Genomic DNA, 25,467 nt, shown 5'->3' with positions numbered 1-25,467 from the left:
ATCATTTAAAACTTTCGCATCCAGCCAGTTTATCCTTTCACTTCATACTTTCAGTTCTCCTGCTGTCTCAACTAAGACAGATATATTGTTATCTGTATTTTAAAGTTCTTCTAGCACAGATTATTATTAATGAAACTTTCTTGAAGGCTTCATTAAGATATAAATGATGTTGTCCTTAACACTATATCACCTATTAAAAAAAAAAAAGCTTTAGTCTGATCTTTTAATAGAAAATATAATCTTAAGAACAAATGCTGAAAGTCTTGTGTGATAAGCAACTACAGAGGCATAAAAAGAAAAAAAAGCTTCAGGGCTTAGGAAAAAAGCTTTTGATATTTTGTTCAAGCAGCTAACAAAAGGAGAAATGAAAGCTGTCTTCCTTAATTCTTAGTTTATCTTTAAATTTCCCTTACGTGAGCAAGATAAATATAGAGAGTGAAGTTCCACTAATACTAACTGAAGTTACTCTACTTAATCCTTCCAAGTTAAGCCAGTGAGACTTGGCCCTGCAAAGCAAAAACATGTGCAAGTATAACAGCTGTACAATGGTGGTGCTTCATTTGGTATTTTCTGTGTTAAACACAGAATGGATTTTAAATAGAGTATCTATTCCTTGGGTTGAATTTGTACCACACAATGCAATAATATTGTAAAAATGAGTTTCTGTAAAAAAAAAAAAAAAGCCAATTTAATGCTTGAAGACAATAAATATATGTGAGGCTAGAGCTATCATGCTTTATTCCCAGAAAATTATCAATTATGGAGGAAAAATGCATTAGGCGAATGTACTACTAAAAAGTTAAAACATTTACATTTTAAAGGTAAAAGTATCTCACAGGAAAGCTTGTAATAATCCACAAATCTGAATCATATCTGAAAGCTTCAACAGAACTCTCCAGAAAGACAACTATTTTCCTTATTCCTTCCCTCAATTCAAAACTTGCCTCAGCTCTAAAGATTCACATCATATGACTTCTACCATTCAATAAATTTCCTTGAATTATTTCAGGAAAAGAGCAAGGAGTTGTGTCTAATCTGTAAATTAATTCAGACACTATATAAATCCCAAGTGATTGATGTAACACAAGAATTTTGCAGTGAAAATTTACCGGACATACCAGACAAGCACAGAATGAAGAAAGCATAAGCAAATGATGTTCAAGAAAAAGAACAGCAGTAAGTATTTAGAAGCCGATTTAAACAAATATCAATCACTTCTGTTGACAATTAAAAAAAGACAGAGATTTCAAAGATAGAATGAATTCAGACTCACTTACAAGATCTAATGATTTAGGAAACTACTTTTCCCTACCCTTTCTCTTCCTTTTAGGCTCTCCTTCCTCTCAAATACTCTATTGGTATTTTAAAGATGACATTTAGCAAATCCTTGAATTTTAATTGAGAACCTGACTGCAGAACTAAGCACTTTGATTTAACCTGTTCATTCAGGTTTACAAGCACCATTTTTCATTGTAACAACAGTGCAGAGAAAAGAGGATTATTTCAAAAGCAATATAGAAGTGTTTGCAAGAAGCATATGTAACCTTTCCTCCAACACCAAGGTGAAACCCTAGGAAAGAAAAATTGGAATTTGCACCAAAATAATTGTCATTTTATATTATATATAAAATTAGGTATGCAAATATAAATATATAATTTTCAGAATTGTATATATTTCTATATAAATTTATATGTATTGTATATGAATTTTATATGTATTTTATATAAATAATATATATGCATGCCGTGTCACTAAACATTTGGCTTGTTCAAGTTAATGTATATCCCACTACTTTAGTTCTAATTTTGCTTAGTGTTTCCAGGAATATCACAACCTTTATGTTAATTGCTTGCTGTAACAACCAAGGAGGCATAATATCCAAAATTAAATCCCAAAGTCTTGAATGGCACCATAGGACCTTTGTGCAATTGCCTCAGCTGGCAGGGGAGGAAACCTGCCTTGCTTCCTTCAGATTTACTGCCCACAACAGAACTTGCAGCTCACAACTTAAGTCTCAGACAGTGGGGAGAACCTTTCTATGGTTTTCATTTCACAGCCTTTACACGTCCCTTCAGAGCTTTCCTGCCAGGACTACCAGTGTCATGGTGAAGGACATATTTTCAACATACATACCCGTTCCTGGTTACTTGTTCAGTCTAATTTTTTCATTTCTGCAGCTCTACCTATCAAACAGAAAGGCTCTGAGGAAAGCTCGTGTATAAGGGTATGTATGTGTAAGGGTAAGCTCTGCTGCCACAGCTGACAGGATAAGTACTTTTTGAGCTTTTGTTTCCCCTCTCCTCACTATCATCATTATCTTTCCACACACCCTTTACACACCAAACTGCTGAACAGACACTCTCTGACATCATCTTCATCACATATACACAAACTTTGAGCAAAAAAGACCAAAATCAAAGATAAAATGATAGCCTTTAGGGAACAAACGTAAGCCTAGAGGTAACTCCTTGAGTGTCACAACAGAACAGAAGGCTTTTTTGCAGTCTAGTTTGTTTCAGCATTTTTTAAAATGATGCAGTACTGTTATGAGCAAAAAAGGAATCACTGGTGTCACTGTGACTGCATGCAGACATTTGCCATACCAAAGGCTCAATTTACACTGATTTTAAATTATTTCTCTGTTCTATTACCACATGCACTCAAAACAAACAAAAATTCCACCAGATAAGTTACCTGAAAAAGAAATACGAAGACAATCACATTTGCGCAGCTATCTTCTATATGCCATGAAAACAGGTTAACTTTTAAGCTAGCTTTAAATTTCTTAATGTAATACTTAAAAAGCTTAATCTCTACATGAAAATTTTCAGTGGAAACATTTTAAAATACCCATTTGACCTCAGGCTTTTCAACCCCAAACCAGAGTATTAAATTAGGAGAACAAAGTGAACAGTAATTTTCAATTAATTTAAGTCCAGGATAAAAAAACACAATCTTAATAAAACACTGCTAGAATCAGTCAGATCACTGAGATTTTTTGGGTGTTCTCTCTCTCTCTCTCTCTCCCCGCCACCCTTTTTTAAATATCCTTAAAATGATGGGCAGTCTATGATTATAAAACAACTCTCATATAAAGGTAGAAAAAACATCCTTATTGTAAAATGCACAGAGGAAAAAGATTTTGGAGCTTCAGACTTGAGTATTTTCTTAAGTGCCTTCTTCAACAAGAGCTATAATGGAAATTTAAAAAACATGCAGCCATGGTCGACCGCTCCCTACAAGGTTAAACAACATGATAAAACACTATTTATCTGACCCTACAAAGAGGCATTTACCTACTATTACAAAGAGTATATCACTCTTCCTTTATCAAGTCTTTGAAACTATAAGCAGAAGGGTTTTTTTTTTTTTTTCAGAGCCGAACAAGACAGTAATCCTGGCAGTGCCACTTGCCTCCAAGGTTCTTAGCAGCACAAGTGACACCAACTAGTCACATTAATTTTCTATACAACATAAAAGGACAATGAACAAAAACCTGAAGCAAAGGTACAACCTGCACACTTTGAACAGCCTCACCACACAGAGCTATATTTAAGAGTGGTTTGCCACCATCAAGTTTATAAAGATCCTTTCATCTGTAGCTTCGAACCAGGAAAACTTTACCCTCAGTCCCATGTTCTTGCAAACTTTGAAACAAAACAAACTAATCAAGAAACAGGGAATTGAGCATTAAATGACAAAAGAAAGTCTCCACCAGACCAAAATAAAAGCTATACCATTTTTTAAGAAAAACACTGTATATAGAAATATTGCACATTTTAAAACTGACACCCAATAATTGGTGTGTCAATTTTCTCCAATGTAGATTTTTTTTAATAACACATTTTAAGCATTATATATATACACATATATACACATAGATTAATAGCTTGGGCACAAGACAAAATAACTTAATGGTGGTCGTAAATATGTGCTCACACCTGCATATCCCTTAACTTCAGTCCAGGCACAATCACTCTAGTTCTCTTTCCTCTATCTTGCTGCCTTTCTTATTTCATGCCCTAAACCTAAAGAACCTTCCCTCTTGTAAGACAGAAAAAAAAAAAGGAAAAGAAAGAAAAGAAAAAGGACTGCACTCTATGCAGTAACTGCAAACTGCTATAGAATTTGTCCTGCCTGCATGCTTTATTCTTGTCCTCTCACATATTTGCATATCCTGTTCACAGTGTACACTTTCAAGAGCAGAATCTGTGTTTCGCTCCGTGAAGTTCCCAGCCCAAAAGCCCTATAACAATAGCTCGTCTCACAATACTTCCTTAATAGTAATAACATTCTGTTCCACAGTTTAATTTCTTTTTTTTTTTCTCTCCTAAAAGCACTAACCAAAGCACAGATGTAAGACCACACTACATTCACAGGATGACATGCAGTAAACGGTCTGTAAAAATACTCATTCATCTATAAAAGCCATAAACCTTTACTCATAGGCCGAGGGCATAAGAATTCCAAATGAAGGCACTGAAAGTTTCAGGAAAGCGTGTCTAGTCACCTTTTCTTTCCCCCCTGGAGTTATCTTCTAATACAGAAGAGAATACTCAGAAGCGTCAGGTCCATAATTCCAAATTCATTAAAAAGCACAATTCATAAACATATGAACTGAAGCTCAACTGGAGCTTTGAGGCTCAATCAAAACTCCAAATTACAAACCCTCGCGCTTTGCACAAACACTAAACACCATTTGCCACAACGGAATGAAAACGTGCGAGCGACGAGGCGAGCTCCGTGGACTGCAACAGGGAGCCGGGACCGTTTCTACCTCAGAGCTGCAGCGCGAACAGGAGGGCACGGGCTGCGCCGAATCCTCGCTATTCGGGAACACGCTCAAAAGTTACCTCGTGGCTTTACGGCAATCGCTTTAAGCAGACGGCGCTGGGATTAATAACCCAGAATAAAGGGGGGCCGGTGGCCCCGAGCTCGGCGAGGCGCACACAACACCCGATCGCGCTATCACATGCTTGGCAGGGCGCTCGCTGCGCCCCGCGGGCCCGGCGCGGGCGGCAGCGCCGCCTCCCCGCGGCCGGAGCCCGCCTCGCCGCGCGCCCCCCGGCCCGGCACTCACGCTCGAAGTCGGAGTCGGAGTCCTCGTCGCCGCGCTCGGGCTCCTCCTCGCCGTTGGACTCGGTCTGCATGGGCTCCCCGTCGAAATTGACCCCCCTGCGGCCGCCGTCGGCCGCGGCCTCCTGGTCGCGGGCATCGCGCAGGCGGGCGAAGTAGTCGGCGGCGAAGCCGAGGAGGTCGGAGGGCCGGTGCCGCAGCACCTCCACCGTGTAGCCCTGCAGCAGCTCGGTGAGGCCCGGCGGGATCTCGATGCTCATGGCGCCGGGGCTCCCGCCGCGGCCGCGCTCGGGGCCTCCCTGGCGGCCGCGCTCGCGCTGCTTCTCCGGCTCCCGCCGCTCCGGTCGCGCCGGCCGCGCCGAGGGGAGCGGGGGGAGGGCGCGCAGCGGAGGGGAGGGGACGGCAGCGCCGCGGCGGCCGCGCTGCGCACGCGCGTCCGCGAGCGCGGGGCCGGCGGCTGCGCACGCGCCGCGCGGCGGAGCGCGTGCGTCACACTGAGGCGGGGCGCCGGGCGCGAGGGCGGGGGCGTGGTCGCGCAGTGCGCAGGCGTGGCCGCCGCTGTGGCGGGAAGCGTGAGGCGAGGGCGGCGGCCTCGTGGCCGGCGCTTCGAGGTCGCCACCGTGATCAACGGTCCCGCCGACGTGCAGCTAGTCACAGAGACTTTGTTCAGTGTTGGCAAGTGTGACTTTTAAATCCATTTTTTAAACTATTCCCCTAGCTGCTTTGTGTAGTAACAAGACAATGCGTCTGTGGAGCCTGGTGGAAACCCTTGCTTCTCACTGATATTCAAAATTTAGATGTGTTTGTAGCACATGGAAGCCTCCTACAGCTTTCTCCAGCTTAGTCACTGCATACGTTAACTTATCACGACTGCCATCCCCTCTTTCCACTAAACCACAATATTAGCACTGGTGTATGTGTTTCCAAAGATACAGCAGGAGTGGAAGAAGGGAATTTTCTTTAGTTTTGCCTCTGGCCCTCTTTGAGACATCTGAATGCTAGTCAGAATAACTCAGTAAATACTCTTAAAAATAAAAAGTGCCAGAGGGGTCAGTAAGTTTTTGCACCTCACAGTAAAATCCTTACAAAACCACAGCGTCATCATCTGTGAAATGGTGATGATAGTATTGATTCGCTTAATACTGCACATGCAAAAGTGGTAACGATGTTTTCTAAAACATGAAGCATTTCATTAATTGCTCATGCGTGAGCTTTGGAGATGTCTGTTCATGTATCAGCAAAAGAGCCTTATTCTGATTTTGGCTTGTCTGTATTGTCAAAAGCGTACACGCTTTGCGCTGTTATGTGTTTATTATGTGCAGGGAAGGTTTGGCAGATGCCCAGTGGCAGACGACTCACTGGATGGCGTTGAGCCATCTGCCCTGAAGATTTGAAGTTGTCTTGGAAGAGAACTGGGCTGTGCAAACATGAGGGGAGGGGAGCAGGGATGTTGACTTGGTGACGCTACTGCGTGTAGTCAGTATAAATATTTTTATTTAATTCTTCCTTTGTTTCAACAATAAAAGGGCAGAAAATGACATGTACTCAAAATACAGTTTTAATTTACAAGCTCCGAATTGGCTATTTGTTTTGCGTTTTTTTGTTTGCCCATGTACCAAAAGGTCTCATCACTTACCCAGAAGGTTCTTAGCAAACAAAAAAAGTCACAGGAGGTACATTTGCTTCATCTCATCAATTTATCTGCATATTTATTCTGGAAATCTTTCTATTGTTTTTTTACAGCAGGCGCCAAAACCGCTATATTCCTTTTCTTGAAAGATCATTATTAATAATTACTAGTTATTATCTTATTATCCTTCTTACTATCTTTCTGATATCCTATTATCTTTCTGATGGTCTCAAAGAATACGGAGCACAATGCACTGGCTCAATGTACATGCTTTATCTGATACAAGGAAATGGTTTAGATCAGTTAGAAAACCATATTTTGCTAGTGTCCTCAAAAATATACTTTAGATTTTTGACGAGATCTTTTTCCTTTTGCCATCTGGGTGCTGAAGATGTTACTGGTGCTAAGGAGGTAAAAATGAAATTTGAAAAATGCTGTGTAAATGAAAAAGAGAAAATAAAGAATTATAAATGTAAGGAGCAAAAAGCTTTGGCTGCTAGGGCTAGAGGAAGAAAAGCTGCAGTTCCAACGGAATAAAATTATTTTTTTCTTTCCTGGTCTCTGCACAACAGCCAGCCACCTGATAATTGCCTACTTTTGGCATCACTCTGCTCTTGTATCAGCTTTTAGCATTTGTTGATCATTTTCTCTCATTTGTGCCTGTGTATATAAATCTGGTTATTTGTATGAAAAAATGTGTTACCAGTAAATATTATTAAGCCTCTGAAGAGCTACATTGTGTTAGCCTTCTGATATTTATATGTCCACATGTAACTAATCAGCTTCACAGGAACATAAACAGTGAAGGTCTGTTTAGCTTCCCTGAAGGTCAGTGGACAAAATACAGAGCATCCAAGGTCACATGTAGCACGTTTCCAAGCTGCTTTTCACTACAGCCCATTGCAATTCTTCGTATACTTCTTGTTTTGTAATGGTCAGAATTGATGGCACATTTATGCAAGAGACTTGTCTGTGATCAAGTTGATTGTAATAGTGCATGCTGTGCAAGCATTTGCATTTGGTTTTTAATTGTTATTAAAATAAGCACCCACATTAAAAGAATGATAGGAATTAGGAAATGCACTTGCAGGCTTAATTTTGTCCCCTTTATATAATGTTTTTAATTTGCACAGCATGGCCATAGCTTCAAAAGTATTTTTCTTAGGATTATTTTCTCTCTCTCTCTCTTTTTTTTTAATAGTATCTGAGAACTATTCCTATATTTTTCTTGTACTCTTGCATTCATGTTCCCAAATGTTGAGGCCTTTTCCCCACACTCTGCCTGTCCTATCCAGTCCTATGTGATTTTGGAAGTTGGTAAAACTATGATGAAGTTTCAGTGTTGCTGCTGCCAGCAGGAGAGATGAAGTTGCAAGTTAACAGTCAAAATAGTCAGCGTAATCTTGCACTGGGGAAAAATAATCATATTAACCCTCCTGACTGGCTCTTAAAAAGTAAAATAAATCCCATTATAACAAGTAATAATTTATTTCTCAATAAACCTGTCAGCACCAGCCAGAGCTCAGATGCTATATAAACATATGTACATCTTGAATTAATTACATTAGCCTTCAAATTCCCTACAAGTAATTCAGCACAAGGATAATGTGAGAACACATTGAATATTCTGATGGTTGATATTAAGGAAACAGAATCTCTTGTCTGAGGGAAGTTGGATTTATTAACATGAGTACAGCTCTTGCATGTTGCCGTAGGTGACACATTAGCAAGTCCTTTTAAAAAATTATGTTCCAAAGCAGTCCTGAATAAAAGTCAGGTTTAGGGCCTTCTATAAATAAAGTGATATCCTGCCCTTGCTCGGCTGAATTGTGGAATTTATTCCTTTGGGATGCTGTTGAAGCGAAAATTAAGAATTCCTGAGAAACAGATTCGGGAGTGACTTTGGGATTCAGAGGTTGGTAGTTTTAAATCATTTGCTAGTTCCAAGTAGATGGAAATTTCATCTATAGTTGCCCTGTTTCTTCACTGTCTTTTCAAGCACGTATTACTGACCACTCTTGGGACAGATCGTTAGGCTCGAGTACCCCTTGCTCTGACCACTTAAGTTTCACTGGTTTTACACACCAGAAAAACAATGTCATCTGGGTTGTTTTTGGTCTGTTTTGTTGCCATTTTTGACTGCTGCGTCACAGTGAACTGAAGCTATACAGTCTTGATTTGAAGACATCAAGTGAGAAAAAAATCTGCTTCCCACGATATGTTTCCCCAATGATGAATTGCTGTCATTTAAAAATACATATTTTTTACTTGAAATTTTGTATCTTTAACTTTCAGACTTTGTTTTTTATGCTTTTTTTTTTACCTACTGCTTTCTTCTGTCACTAAAAACGTGCATATCCATCATCTAACTTTGTACATGAGGCAGGCAAAACTTCTGAGTTTTCATTATATCAGAAGATCTATTATCAAAAGAATGAATGATCCTTGGCTTAGCTACCAGGATGCCAAGATCCTTCAATATAATGCATAAGATAAAACATCTTCTCCTACTTCTGTTTGTTTTTATTCTTAAGCAAATATTAAATCTAAGACATTAGAGCTTTGATATCCTAATGAGTCAGTTTGCTTGTAGCAGTAAGCAAGCTTCAGAGTATGTGCTTTTCTTGTTAGTTTTTAATGTGAGTAAAATGAGTACTGTATCTGAATAAATGATACTAGTACAAACATGAAGAGAAAAAAATAGCCTTTTGAGTAATGTATGTAATTACTGGTTTCAGTTGAACTATATTACTGTCACTAACTTTAGTTAAATGTTCGTAATACTTGTGAAGATACCTCTGTGCATTCATTGATAAACCTAAAAGTATCATTCCAGGAGAAACATAACTAAATTTATGAATATAGGTAGCTGGTTCTGTTGGTCATACAATTTTTCAGGCAGTCATCAATTTTAACATACCTGGTTTCCTAAAACATTTGTCCTATTTGTTACATAGTTTTTTTTTAAAAAAATGCTTTCTATGATTTTATGATCTCTAAATTTTACCCCAGTCTTGTCTTAATTAGAGCAGAAAAACACCAGGTGTATGAATCTAGATAAAAGCACTTTCTGTGACATAAGATATGTGGATAGAACATGTTGTTGTCTGAGTAAGACTACTCAGCAGATATAAAATTTATGCATTCCATGCCAGGGAAACTGTAAGCAAATGCTCTCCAATACGCAAGCAGGAAATAACACAAATAAGTTAGTATTGAATTCTGGACAGAGGCAGCTTGTGGAAATCAATATTTCTGCATGTGCTGTAGCAGCCATTCGCTCGTACTCACTTAGTCTAGAATCATAGAATCACAGAATGCTGAAGGTTAGAAGGGACCTCTAGAGATCATCTAGTCCAACCCCCCTGCACACGCAGGGTCACCTAGAGCACGTGGCACAGGACTGCGTCCAAGCGGGTTTGGAAGATCTCCAGAGAAGGAGACTCCACAACCTCTCTGGGCAGCCTGTTCCAGTGCTCTGTCACCCTCACTGTTAAGAAATTTTTCCTTAAGTTCCTGTGGAACTTTTGGTGTTTCCGTTTCCAGCCGGTTCCTCTAGTTCTGTCAGTGGCCACCACTGAAAAGAGGCCAGCACCATCCTCCTCACTGCCTCCCTTGAGGTACTTATAGACACTGATTAGATCCCCTCTCAGCCTTCTCTTCTACAGGCTGAACAGGCCCAGCTGCCTCAGCCTCTCCTCACAGGGCAGATGTTCCAGACCCCTGATCATCCTCGTAGCCCTGCGCTGGACTCTCTCCAGCAGCTCCACATCCCTCTTGTACTGTGGAGCCCAGAACTGGACACAGTACTCCAGATGCGGCCTCACCAGGGCTGAGTAGAGGGGCAGGATCCCCTCCCTCGACCTGCTGGAGACGCTCTTCTTAACGCACCCCAGGATCCCATTGGCCTTCTTGGCCACAAGGGCAACTGCTGCCTCATGGTCACCTTGTCGTCCACCATGAGGCCCAGGTCTTTCTCTGCAGAGCTGCTCTCCAGAGGGTCAGTCCCCAGTCTGTACTGGTGTCTGGGGTTTCAGAATCTGTGAGTCTTTCCCTCCTCTTTTAGTATTTGATCACTCCCTGCAAAAAGACTACAAGAAGAAAGTGTCCACATATTTTCTGTTTCCAGTGTTTGGATGTGTCTGTCCTGTCCTTTCTTGCCTACAGATCCACTCCATTCATGGAGCTGCACTTACCTAAACACATGGCAATTTCAAATTTTACTGTGTGCAAAGAGTACGTTTGAGTAATCCTTCCACCTCAGCAGTGTAAATTAACTCTCTAATTCTGACTGCTAAAATTGCAGTAATAAATGTAAATTACACTTGTAATAAATTAGCTTTATCAACCCTAATCCCTATCAAACCTATCAAATCCCTAGCTTTCATTTTGTATTTTACTGTTAAGGCCATTTTATGAACCCTATTACATCTGTTAACACTCATTTTAATTAAACTTATAACACAGCATGCATAACCAGTGCTCCAAAGCTCCATTCAGTTTTCAAGGGAAAATAGTAAAGTCCCAGTTTTTTCTTTTTTCATTTTTTTCTATCATTTTTCACATGCTGTGCCTTTAGCATGCATTATAAAAATGTTGATGGAGGATTATATAGCTCAGGAGAGGATAATGGGCCTTGAAACTTCCTACTTCTATGTTATTTTTCCAATTTATTTCAAGTTCTTAAGTCATAAACCTACTTGACTGCAGGTTTGAATGTCTGCATTAAATGAACAGGTGGTCTGAGCTTCCAAGCTAGAGAATTATAAAGCCACGTCACCATTTTTAGATCCCTCACAATCTCAGCAAAATATATATCAATCTCAGCAAAAATATAAAGTACTGGCTGGTATTTAGTGTTGAAAAATGCTTGCTACCTGCAACTGTGAGTTAAATCAGGTCTGAATCAGAAACTAATGGGATGGTTGTTGCCTGTACAGTGCCTCTCCTGAACGACTGTGACTTTCATCCCCAAGTCCATCAGTCCAAAAAATCATATTAGAAAAACGAGCCTCTGTTTTTATAGAATGCTGTGCACAACCTTTTGTTACAGTTGTTTTGATGTGTCTCTCCATTGACATCTAGTGTCCATACAGAAAGATCTTTAGCTTCCTCATAGTCGTGTTAGCAAAATTTGTTACTAAATCTCTAAACATTTTTATGTGCATAACTATTAAACTCTCTTGTAAGTAGTTATTAAGACCTCACATTAGTAATACCAGGTCAGCCAGGAGACTGTGATCAGTGAGAAATATAGGTGAAAATATAGGAATCTTTAGACACTTAATATTTTTGATAAGTAATGATGTTGACATACATAGCTCATGTGACCTGGACTTTTGTGTTCAGAATGTTTCTTGATTTTCTTTTCAATGCTTTGTAGTTCAAAATACTATTCTTTTTAAAATTATATTGTGAAGACTTGAAAAATACATTCAATCTATTATTTTTAGTCAAAATGTGCAAGCAATTGTGAATCAATAAATATTCAATACAGATTTTTTTATTATTTTATATTTCTATAGTCAAGCATTAGTGTAATTTTGTTCTATTAAGCAAGAGTCTTTTTCAATTATAGAAGCCTCTATTAAGCCCAGTCTTTGTTATGCTCCATTATACCACTTAACACTATTTAATGAAGAACTGTTTTTATCTGCCGTTAATTTTAAAATGACGACGTATTTTCATATTTATCTATAATCAACATGGTAGAAATTCCAGGTTACTACAAAAGATCTTGCTGTTTTACTTTTGCAAAATGTTGAACAGCATCTTTGAGCAGTTAATCATGTTGTTACTGTACACCTTGTTCCCTAATCAACTGCACATTGGAAGTGTTTCTTCCTGGCTGCTACCCCTTCAGTGAGCACTAAGTGCTTCTGTTGAGCTTCGACCCACAGGAGCTGCATTGCAATCATGGCCCTACCATGCTGCATCCTAGACCAATGTGGAAAAGCCCATCCCTGCCCAGAAAACTTCTTGTATATTCATATTTTGAGCATTTCCACTGTTAGAATCTGTTTTGAAAGTTGCTTCAGATCAATCATTTTATGAAAGCTTTGTTGCTCTGATACTTGATATGTGCTATATCCTTGATCGTGACAAAAAAGTTCATCTAGCAAAGAACTTGTGATCAAAATATGTAAATAATATACAAGTATGGATATTATTTTCAGATTTGCCTAGCAAGCATGCATATTGGATCTCTAGCTTGTGGTGCTCAAGGGTTTTAAGACCCATAGATGCTTGGTTTTCTTCTGCCATTTTTGGGGAAGATAGGTGGAGTTGGGGGTTAAGTTTTTCTTTATGCCCTTCATTTTGTTTTTGTAAATATTGAAGTTGTGACCCCACCTTCTTGCTCTAAAGCTGCTGTGTGCTACAGATTCAGAACTTACCCTCTGAGCAGAGAAATGGCTCCAGCTGCCCAGCAACGAGCCCTCCGGGCAGCTGAGTGTGCTGGCAGGCTGCGACGGGAGAGTCTCACAGCCTTTCAACCTGGTGACAAATTATGGTCTCCGTTGACAATCTGAAGTACAGCAGGAGACACCTGCTAACACTGCTGACAGGTCATTGAAATCAGGGCAGCAGCCTTCTCAGAGCCACAGTTCCTGTCCAGGATTGACCATGTGGATCCGAGGGGCTCACGAACCCCATCAGCTCTTGACAGTGCGTTTATGTCTCCTTCCTTTTCCCAACCTTTCCTCTGTATCTCACAAGCTCTAGAAGGGCTTGCTCTTGCTCTTGCTTTGGTGATACCCACACAATGGGGCCTTGTGTAGGCCCTGTGCTTAGCACTATTTAATTACTACTACTACTTAATAGTAAAGACTTCGCTTTGGAGTGAGAGGAAACCCGCTGAAAAGCGTTAAAACGCCCTTGACCATTTTCTGTGAAGGTCTGAGCAAGATGATGCAGCAGTGTACACCCACTGGAAGAGTAGCTGTCTCCTATGACTGTCAAATCTTTCTCTTCTTCCTCCTTTGTGTGTTCTACATTATTTTAAAATACTCGTTACATTAGCCCAACTGTTAGACAACCTGTATTGAAACTGCCTGCTGAATCAAATGGTCCAGAATAAGAGTGAAAGCATAATTAAAATGCATCCTGCTTCGAGTATTCATAAAATCAATTTAAAGGAAAACGGGTAGGCATGTGATCATGAGAGAGAAAGGAATGTGATATAAGTAATTCATTTGGAGCTGTGCATTAGCGTGGGCACTGGCAAAGCTTTAGAAGCAGACGACGGAGTCTTTAATTTGAAACTGCTTCATAGTGAGAGTTGGGAATCTTTGTTCCTGTCTGCCCGTGCTGTGATCTTTGTCCGCCCTGGCATTTCATCCCTGGCAGGACCCGGTGCTTCCAGCCGGCCCGAATTCTCCTTACTGTCAGTGAAAGGGAGCAGCAGCTGCAGCCGAGAGCATCATGTTGCTAAGGCAACACATCCGCGCATCCCTAGGGAGCGCGTTGCCTCGGTGACACCAGGCGGGCAGGCACTGCTGGATCGGATTGTCTCCAAGCAGCTGCCCCACAAAAAGCGGAGCAGCCCTGGCCCTGAGGCGGGAACGCTAAGGAAGCAAAGGCAACAGCCTAATGAGTGCGTGACTGCGGGTTTGCAGCTTATTCGGGGATTTGGAGAGGGTGGACGTGTTTCGTTGCAGGTAGAGACACAGTTACTGTCAAAAGGAGCTTACGGTTACGTGTCTTAAGACAAGACTGCAGGAAAGACAGTATCAGCAAGAGGGTATTTGCTGAAGGGAACAGGGGCTGAGGCCATCGCTCTTGGTTTATATGATCAGATTTTGTAAATATGCTGCAACATCAGAAATAACTGGAGAGCAAAATCACTTGTTATGCTATGTATCCATGAACAGAGGTAATCTCGTAGGTCCATTTAGGATAGTGCAGTGTTGCCTTAAAGAGGATAAACATTGCATGTTGTAGGCAGAGAATTAAACATTGATTTACACAGCAAATGCCTGGTCTAATGTGGTCGGGCATACGACCACCCACTTGTGTGGCTACAGGCAGTGCAGCAACCAGACCACAACTGGTGGGCAAATGTTGACACTGAAATGTTTTCAGGAGTCCATAGACCCTATATCATCCTCTGGACTTCACCAGAACCATTAACTGCTAGTAATTGGAAGGGATTCAACATTTTATGCATAGACATCAATTATCCCAAGCACTTAAAGAAAGAATTAAATAGCAGGAAGACAATAAAGGGCAGAAGAACTTCAGCAAAAAGGCAGGTAATTTCCTTGCCTTTTGTGTGTTCCTGTTGTAGGAATATTTTCTCCTTTCGCTCTGTAATATTAAAAAGCCTCTTGCCCACTGTGATTACCTCTTGAATAAATAGCATCTCTTAAACTCAAGCCTCTGTGTCCTGTTTTGTATTAGCTATGCTTTGTTGGAAGGGGGGTGTTTTTGTTTCTGCTTGTTTTTCAAGCCTTCTTCTGATTCTTGCAGAAGAGCTTAGCCTGCTTTAAGGGATCTGGTATCCTTTTAGTCCACCACAATAGTAGCACAATATTCTGCAATATTCCTTTTATAAGTAAACATTGACTGTACTTAAAACTATATCTGTATTATTTGGTTTAGCCTTGTACTTCTGATGCCACCCGTACTTTCTCTGACCCCTTCTTTGTGCATTTTCAGCAAGACATTTGCTGTCTTTATTCTCACAATCAAAACCATGGTTAATTGTGTTTATAAAGGATTCCTGAACTGTGAGAAATATTTCCCAGTGTGTGGTTTTACATCATTTAGCCATGAAAGGATGCTGTTTTCCCTGACCTCTTACTGCTTTTTGTCTTTTTTCTTTCTTTTGAGTCTAGTAATTGCATCTGCAGCGTTGGGATTCACGTTTTCCTCTTGCGTTAAGGAAAAATAGAGCCTTTCCTCACCCTCTCCAGATGAATCTCACATCTGGTTCCCCCTTTATTCTGTAGCTCAACCCTACCAGCTCTTTTTTTTTTTTTCTTTCCCTTTTGTGAATGCAATCTTGTCTCTTTTCCAGATTAAATTCTGCCACAAAGCTCACTTTCCTGGCTCATCATTTCAACCCTTTTTGGTGTCTTTTCTCCCTCTTCCCTCTCCCCACCACAGAACATTTCCCACCATCTCCTTCAAGCTTCTTTATAACCTGTCTTCAGCCGATCACCCACCGAGTCTATCAGTAGCTGATGGTGTCCACCTCCACTGTTCCAAACAGGCATTTGGGGGCTTTTCCATGACTGCCCATTGAAGGGCTGTCTAGAAACACCTGTGAAGTACTGCATGCTCCCATCTGTCTGCTGGATCCTTTCAACTGCTGCGTTTTATCTCATTCTTAAACTCAAAATACCTTAGGGAAGGGACTTGTCTTTTGTTCTGTTCAGCTCAGTGAGAACCTGTGGAATGACAGTCCATCCCAAACCTGCGCATTTGTGACTCCGATGTCACCTCAGAGCTGCTGCTTCCTCAAGCTGATTCCTCACGTTATTTAGAGTGATGCAAGGGGAGGGGGAGCAGGGGTCTCTTTCAAATACACAGGAGCAATGTCAGTTCCTTGATGTTTATTTGTAGTCAAGAGGAAATTATAGGCAAATGGAGAAAAAAAAAAAGTTCTTTCTCTAAACCCTGTTAAATGGGGCCATTCTCTGACCCGCAGCCAATGCAAACTAGTTGAAAAACACACAGCCTAGATCTATATAATTTATTGCCTAATAGCCTAAAAGATAATTTATTGTTCGAAGGATTGCTATGAATTATTAAAGCAAGTACTCTGCCTTGCTTAACTCAGTCAAATCCTCCTTCAGATTTTGAGAGTTCATTTCTCTTGGTCACTCAGAGCAATTTTTCATGTGCTGAATGTAAGTTTGTCAATGAAATGGGAGGATAGCTGGCAAGTTCTGCTTTTTCTGTGTATTTGCAGGAGAATCTCAGTGCAGAGCATAGACATCGCAGGTGTTTCTTTGTTCATGTTTAATGATATGAGGAAAAAGAGTGTAATTACGCCTTGTTTCTCCTCTCTGCATGTAAGTATTTGAACTCTCTGAGATAAAGACAAATGGTAATGTATCTTTGCTGACAACTGAGCGCTTCCCAAAGGCAAATCAGAAGTGCCTCTGCCCAAATCATTCAACATTGTGCAGTTTCTATGTGACAACAGCTTCCCATTGAGCAGTCTTGCATTTAAAGGAACACAACCAGTCGTTCATAGTCTTTCATTGTACAGACAATATCTGAAGTACATAAAAATGATCAAGGTTAGAAATGCAGTGTTTGTTTTCTTTTTATGTTTAACAACCCAATTGGATATTGCCAGTTTCTCTTTTTTCCTAGCTGACTAGCTGGCTGATATCTTCCTATCCGAAAAGGACTAAAGCATATTACTAAATTTGAGGATGCCCACATCAAAATAGAGCCTGACTAAAAGAAAAGGGCATATTTTTTCTACATAATCATTTCAGAAAAACTGGAGTTAATTTGATTAGCAAGGGGCCTGGCTAAGAAGGCTGCCTGGAGCTTAAGGTCTATACATCAATGTAAACCGACTATTTTATGCTCTAAACCAATCAACCCCTATAAAACTATCAATCTCTTTTAAAGAACAGCATAGGATTACAAAGATCTGCTGCCAAAGGAACCTAGTGAGAGACTTTAAACAAGGGAAAATATATTCCAGCTGCTTGGGATGAAACCCCAAATCTCAGACATGCAAACAAATAGCCCAGATACAGAAGCCAATAATTAGATAAAAATACTGTGGAAAATGTGAAACTAAGAAAGGGGTGGGAAGTATAAAAAGAAAAAAAAAAGACAAAAGATTAGAAAACGCCCTCTCACTAGGAAATATGTAGCTAAAACAGAGGATTTGGATGTGAGCAATAACCCAAGGGGTAACATGAGAGAATTCCTTGGGTGTTATCAAGTTGCATGGTAATAATGCTGGTGTTTGGAAAAAATGTTGCATGAAGCATGGTTTGATTGGAACGAGCATGTTTCTATTACAGTTTTGTTGCATTTTATTTAATAAAAAGGTAAAAAATACAAGGAAGATGAGTGCTTAGGGCAGAGGACATTGAATAAAATGAAAAGAAAGAATCCTTCCAAAGAGCTTCGATTACAAGAGACAATGTAAACATAAGGGCCAGTGCCAGGTTTCCACGATGTAAAAATGTGTCCAGGACCTGCAAAGAGCCGATGCCTCCTGAGGGAAGCGAGGAGCTGAGCACCGTATCAAGCAGCAGCAGCACCCAAGGCCCCATCCCACGGTGTTGACTGAGGTTAATGGACTGGAGTGTGTTGGGCTCTAGTTGTTTTTTTGGGAGAGAAGGAACTGAATTTCAGTGAAGTCCAGGTGTTTGAAGATGTAAGGGAGGAAATAATAGTGGATATTTACCAGTGAAAATCAAAACATGCTGTACAGACATTTCTGAGTAAAGCAACTTGCTACACAAGGAACGTCACCCTCAACCAGCAAAAGTAACACACTTGAAGTTCCTCAAATAATATAATTAGTTCCCTTGTTTTTCTTTATCTATTTTTCCATTTAAATATCAAAGAACTAAACAATGAAGGCAAAATGACAAAGCTTAAAAAAATCCATTTTAAAAAATTTGTTTCAAGCATTTGATCAAATAGCAGACATGAAAGATCTGATTTGAGCAGCTATTTTTTCAGCTAAAGCAAAGCGGAAATGATGCTGTCTTTATTAAACAGGCATCTTTCCAGAATGAAGCTCAATATAAGAATAACAAGGGATGATTTTTTTCTCATTAAAGTACATTTGCTGAGTTACTCGTATCACAGGGTTCAGTTTGTACTCAGAAATAAAAACAAATGGCTTAAAAATATATTTTAAAATAGTCCAGTACTTGTCAGAATCTTGAACTTTACACATTTTTACATGAAAGGACCCAATAAATCAGGTCAAATAGATAAGGCTGCAAGCCTTCACAGTATCAGCAATTCAGTCTTTCAGACTGCTGAGGAAAACTGCAGGAAAATGAGATTATTTATATAGAATTTGTTGTTAATCTCTAAACTCAAAATGAAACAGATTAGGCACAACTTAGAAGTGTATTTGATAACTAGAAGGAGACTCAAGGAACACTTTTGAAAATAAATACTCTACTCATGGAAATAAATCAGAGAAATTATAGAAGATTGCCCAGTGCTTTCATTTATGAATGGAAACCTCTTTATATTGTTTTAAATTTTGATTTTTTATGTGGAGGAGCCACTTAAGCAGTATTTAGGGCAAGAAAGTTCTTGAGTAAAAAAGTCAGACATCAAGAGTAACTAAAACAAGAGCAAGACATTAAACTACAGTAAAATTGTGGAGATTAGAAATACTCAGCAAAGTACATTAATTAACATAAGTTGAATACATTTATGGCACATGACAAAAAAAATGGTATTTTATGAAAAATTAAGTGAGTTAAAATTAAGGAGATAATGTCTTTTTTTTTTCCTAAACATGAAAACCCTCTATTCTCCTTGACCCTTTATGGACTCACAGGCAGTCTTGTATTTTGATACGCTGTGATTTTGGTACACTGTTGAATCCCGAACTGTTTACATTTTTTTCCTCACTTGTTATAGACTATAATCTAGAACAAACAGAGATCAAACTGAATTTGCTAAGGCCAGGCAGATGTCAGGTAATATTCATAAAGCACTTACAATCGTTTATAGTGCCAGATCAAAAAGGCGTCTGTTATCATTTGACACAGAGAAGGCTTTGAAGGAATAGACTGGAAGTTCCTGTTTAAAGTCCTCTTCCAGGTGAACCTTCATCCTCAGTCCTTTCAATTATTAAATGATTTAAAAAAAGCTTTTGCAGTCTGGGGTAGGGGGAGTCTCTAGAAGAAAGTTCTTCAGCCATATTTTCTGTGAACTGATGAGTTTATGAATCTCTGAGTTATTCCTTACGCAAATTTGAAAGCAGCTATGTAAATAATGAAAATTTATTTCCCATTTTTTTCACCATTTAGGTGAGGTTTTGTGCTGTAGTTAACCCTAAGATTTCCTGAGAACATATACTAGAGGATACCAATGATTTTGAGAAAACTCTCAGCTTCAAAGTAAATTGTGGCAAATTTCGAAAGTCATACAGTTGTCAAAGTCCTTCCTTCAGAAAATCTTGTGGGTGAACTTTCAACAGATTGCCAGATTCCTAGCAATCACATTTCAGAGAAATCTAGAACAGCCACATGACCAATATGCCAACAGCTCCTTTAACAACTAAAAGAAAAACTAACCATAATCAAGATAAGTATTTTCCATGGACATCTGATTTCAAGATCCCATAATTATTCTTAACAAAGTCTTAGCAGGTGAGCTGAAGTGTGAGTAGAAGGTAAATGAGATACAGGAAAAAAAAAAAGGATTTTTATGGAAACACTAACTACAGCGGGGAGAGTATTGTAAATATTATCGTTGCTATCAACTGAGACAGGCAAAAATGGGTTGAGCATTCCTTTTCCTAGAAAAATACTAGTTGTCTCCTGCTGGTGCATGTGTTGCTGGATTACATGGATTAGATGAACAAAAGATTTTATTTGCAAATGTATACGTGACCTTTAGCAAAGAATACTCTGTGAGAAGTAAAAATAGAAAAGGAGCATCATGGCTTTGTACAAGGAGAGATTAAACAGGCTATTTGCTTGGGAAAGGACACCTAAAAGGAAAAGGACCATAAAATCATATATGATTTCCAAAAGGTGAAAGGAAAAACATTTATTCCCATTTCTCACAAGAGAAGAATAAGGAGACACCAGTGACATCACATAGCAGACGTAAAACAAAGCAGCACATAATTAAATACTAGAACTTGTTGTCACTGGATACTACAGAGGCCAAACATAGAAGTGTATTCACAAGGTGATTTTATTGAAAAATCCATCTAAGAGCTCTTAAATGCAGAGGTACAAACATAACCTCTGGCTCAGTAAATTCCTGAACTGACGTGGATGGGCAGAAATTGTGATAGTATCTTGGGGAAGTATCACCAGATACTTGCTCGATTTCTCCTGATCTTCTATTTCAGTACTGCAGGCAGAACACCCAGTTCTAAGAGGCTCATTGGCTGGGTTAAGTGAGGCAGTGCTCATGCTGTCCAGTGGAATCATGTTTTTACATTTTCCAGAAGATAATAAGAAACAAAAATTTTAAAAAACAGCTAATTTACATTGGACTTTGCTGTTCCCTTCCTTAGCAAAGCAACATCCTCAGACTGTGCAGTGTGAAGATGTGGATAGGTGAACTATCCTGGAAGGATAGATTTTGACCGAAGAGGCTCACAAATCTCACTTTTCCTGACTCATAAGCACTGGAGATGCTCTTGCACTCAGTGAAATGGCCGGGCCGCTGCGCGTTGTCCTTGTGCAGAGCCCCAGAACTGCAGCAGTTTGGGCGTTGGAGGAGAGGGGAGGGATTCACGCTGCATCACCGACTCCTGCCTGGCCGCTTCCCCTGTGCACGTTCTCTCCCTCTGCTTCCTAAGCGAGTACATGAGACAACGATTTGAGAGAGGACCACACGGTCCAGTCATCAGTGCCGGTCTCGTGGACCAGCAAACACCTCTGGCGTTTATTTATAACCACGTCTGAGCCTGCCTGTGTGACGGCCGTGTGCTCACGTGGGTCCCCGTGGGCAGCAGCAGCATCACACTGCAGGGGACATGAGCACCCCCCGTTTCTGCTGCATGGTCACGGGCACTGGAAATGCTCCTTGAGCCTCACGGTGTGGGAGAAAACCTCTCTTTCTGTCCTCCCCATGGACACTCCCTCACTGGTCTCAGGTCTGTGTCGTGCCTCACCTCTCAGGCAGCTGGTGTCAAACTTACCATAGCAATTGCTGCTGCGAATCTAGGAATGGTGGAAAACGCAGACCTCGCTCATCTGCGTCCTCAGCTGCACAGACTCTGTACCAAGGCAACACGTTCCTTTTGTGACTATTAATGAGAGAAATGCCGGGAGTTTCTGCCTTGCAGCTGGCTGGGCATCTGAAATAAACAGTGTCTGACACACGGATTGGATAATTCTTTTAGCTGGACTATCGGTTAGTCGGGAAAATGGAAGAAAATCAAATTTCTTGTCAGCACACAAGAGAACTCTAGGAGAGGCAACGATTCCGCACCACGATGCTGGCAGGTGCCTAAATCCCCAGCTTCCCGGGGCGGAGGAGGCAGGACCACATCAGGGCCTCTCACCAGCGTGGAAGAAATCGAACTTCGCTGTCCCAACACAGCTCCTGCTGAGCGGAGACAGCGCGGAGTCGAGAGGAAGAGGCTGGGAAGGCTTTCGGCAACTGTCCTTGCTAGGGCCTGCTAGATAAGGACGGGGACTGCTGCATCTGGAAAGGCGCCAGGATGCTCCCATCCTTCTTTGGCCAGTTCCTGAACTTTGGCTCTGGCCAGGAGGCAGTAACCGAAGCAGATAATTGCCTGGCAGTGCTTGATACAGAGTCAAGGGTGAGGGGGGATGAGCCGGGAGGATCACGTTTCAGAGGGAAGAGGGGTTTTTTATTTAGGATTTGTCTATACAAGCAGTCAGGGGCTTTTCACAAGCGCATTGGGTTAATCTGAGCAGAAGGACTCATTGTAGTTTTGCATCTTTTCAGCATTTCAGCTGGTTCTGCTGAAATTTACTCAGGGAATAAAGATGGGATGAAAATGGATTCCTTCACCATTGCTCTACCAGGACAGAGAGAAAAGGTTCAAGGCTAAATAAAAGTTTGGAATTCTTCGATTATGAGAATGGGGAGAGGAAGAGGCAAACATCTGCCAGTAGCAGATAACTGTTAGGAAATAAAAAGAAAAAAAATAGGCTCTATGATATGTTTTCAGCATTGGGGCACCCACAACAAGGCTGCTCAATATTTGCTTACTTTTTGCTAGTTCGTTTGCAACTTCTCTCAAACTCAGAGCAGTAACATTTCTACATGAGCCTGTACTCAATTCTCTGACAAAAAACGGAAGGGAGCTCATTGTACAGATAAATATTTTAATCTTCTTGTCAGTAATACCTAGAGTTACCAACAGCACCATGTGTTTTAGCAAATCTACATTCAAACTGTCATCTGCGGGGGAAATAAAGCTGATCTACAGCCTATTGCTGTAGCTTTGATAATGATCTTTATTGCCATGCTTCCAGTAAGCCTAGGGAGAACCTATGCATTATTAACTGCTTAAACAAAACTGTCTGAAATCACAGAGGCTTATGTTAGTAAAAAGCCTATCCATCTGCTGATTAAGAAGGTTTATATTTTTAGCAGGTCTGAGATATATTTGCAGAACTACTTTAACATGTTGAGTCACTGGTAGTGAAAGTGTCCTCAGTTTTACTTAAGTGTCCCCAAATTAAAAACGTTTATCCATTTCAAGCATACAGCATCACGCTGTTTTCTCTGCCCTGCAGCCCGCTCCCTCACTCCCCTTTCTCAGGGCATGGCCCCATGGACAGAAGGACGAAGTGCAGCAAAAACTGGGCTGTGAATCAGGCTTATAGAGACCATTTAAGCTGCCTGTGAGCAGGCAGTCAAGCCACAGGCCTTGGGAGGGCACCAGCCCTCCAATGCTGCAGCAAAAGCAGCCTCTCGCCACTGGGTCAGCGCACGTTTTCGTTCCTGGTCTGCAGCGACAAGCACAGCGTCATGCATTACCATTGCAGCTGAGAAGTGGAGATAAGAACCATCTCGCACAGCGGGTACGAGGTGCATCGCTGCCAGAGGCTGCAACGCCCTTGGGGAGAAAATTCTGGCCACGGTGAGAGATTTTTTTGCTTCAGGATCATCTTCAGATGACTGGTTACCACTTTACTGTGGGTAGCTGTTTTACCGTGACTGGCAGGAACGTCCTCAGGAATCCCAGGCCCCTGAGACCAGTGGGAAGCTTTGGAGCAATGAAGACTTACCCTCAGTAAAGGAGGATCAAGTTAGGGAGTGTTTAACAAAGTGGACATATCCTTGGGCCCTGAAGAGGTGCACACACAGGTGCTGAGGAGGCTGGACAGTGTCACTGTGAGGCCACGCTCAGGCGTTCCTGAGGACTGGAAGAGAGCAAATGTCACTCCTATCTTCAAAAAGGAAGAACAGAGGAAGCACAGAGCACTCAACCTCACCTCAATGGTGGTAGAGTAACTCCTGGAAACCTTTTCCAAACATATGAATGATAAAAAGGTGATTGGGAGTACTCAACATAGGTTTACAATGTGGGAATCAGGCCTGATCAACACAACTTGCTTCCAAGCAGGATGGTCCAGGATGTACAGTGCAAGAATTTGCTGGACCTCTGTGCTGATTCTGATGTAGCTTAAGAAGGTGCTATTGCCACAAGGAACATAAGACAAATATTGCCACTGTCCTTTGCTGAGACCAACCTACTGCTGCTGGGTCTCATTAACCTGTGTACGCACTACCTCGGTTCCCACAAGATGCCTTTCAACTCCTGGCTGAGTAATTAGAAAAAAATAACATTTGAATGCACATCTAGGCTCCCAAGAGAGAGAGTTGTCTGTGTGCTGGAATCTGTAACAGCATTAAAAGCCCTCTCTCATTTTGAGATTGCACACACCAGGCAGCAAAGACTTAGTAAAATTCCTATGCCAAGAGCAGCTTTTTAAGCAATATCCAGGGGACCTGTATTGCAGCTTTTTAGCAAATGAGTAAATGTGTTTATCTGGCTTACCCAAAGCTTTTTTCTTCCAGTCACTGTTGTTGGAAAGCAGCCCCTCCTTCCCACCTTCCCTCTTCCTTATTTTGACAGCTTTCTGAAAGCATCAAATGCAGTCAGGCACGTTAAACTCTGAAAATTTTATCACACCAAATAGAAAGCTCTGCAAAAACTTCAGATTAGGCAGAATGTAATTAGAATAATTAAAACTGGAAAAAGGATCTGAAGTACTAACAAAAAAAAAGTATTAAAAAGGATTGTTGGCAGAAGGGAGACAGTTTACCATTACTGGCAATAAAGAAAGTGCTGGACAACATAGGGAATCTCTTTATCTTTCGAAGCAAATACTGCTTCAGGCTACAGACAGGTAAGCCTGAGCTGGTGACAGCACAGCCAAGGTATAAGAGCTTGAGCACCAAGCAATAGGCCAGCATACAGGTTAAGAGAAAGCTGCTCAACTACTGAATGGAATTAAGCTTTTAATGCCTATTAAAGTAACTGAATTCAGGACGCTACCAGTCACTAATTTATTTTCCAAGAATCTTCTAAAGCTGCAGCAGTCTAGATTACACACAGGACCGGGAAAGGAGGGAAGTCTCTGACTCCGCTCCCGCACGGGTTATCTCCAAGCCTGGTGGATCGCTGACACCCTTAGCAGGACAGATGGGGAGAAGAGGCTCCTGCCCTCCAGCTGCCTGTGTGTCCTGACAGAGGCACAGAAATTCTGCAGCCGGACATGGAAAGTTGCAGTGTCCGTCAGCAGCAGAGGTGCTGCCTCTGTCTGTCCTTTCGGTCCTGTGGGTCTGTCTGTCCTGCTGGCAGCTGCAGGCACCATCTGCTGGGCGACTGCATGAAAAAAAAAAATCTCAAAAAGATCCAGGTCTATAACCAGGACCATTACAGTTCTTCCTAGTTCCCTACACAATTAGGAGCTCAACATGATGCATTCATTGACAGGGCAGCTGGAATAGGCAGTGTTAAGCATCAATATGTGGAATCTTAAGATAAGAGGTGCAGTGTTTGCATGTCTGTCTCTTTCAAGAATTGTCATTATTTCTAGAATATGCCAGTAAAAGGAAAAAAGGATAATCCAGCTTT

At 41.0% G+C, this 25,467-nt stretch overlaps 1 protein-coding gene across 1 annotated transcript in view; it reads right to left on the bottom strand.

Moving 5' to 3' along the window:
• Nucleotides 1-5,423, bottom strand: part of PRKAR2A (protein kinase cAMP-dependent type II regulatory subunit alpha) — a 51,200-nt gene extending 45,777 nt beyond the window's left edge. The window contains exon 1 of the mRNA XM_088528245.1: nt 5,082-5,423. Coding sequence (XP_088384371.1) covers nt 5,082-5,337 — 256 coding nt within the window. The 5' untranslated portion in view covers nt 5,338-5,423. The remainder of the gene's footprint in view (nt 1-5,081) is intronic.
• Between the last annotated feature and the right edge of the window lie 20,044 nt (nt 5,424-25,467).

This window comes from Tinamus guttatus, unplaced genomic scaffold (genome assembly GCF_059628265.1).
Source record: "Tinamus guttatus ecotype Peru unplaced genomic scaffold, ASM5962826v1 Tinamus_guttatus_pri_ptg000307l, whole genome shotgun sequence".
Taxonomy (NCBI): domain Eukaryota; kingdom Metazoa; phylum Chordata; class Aves; order Tinamiformes; family Tinamidae; genus Tinamus; species Tinamus guttatus.
This window is presented reverse-complemented; position numbering and strand designations above follow the sequence as displayed.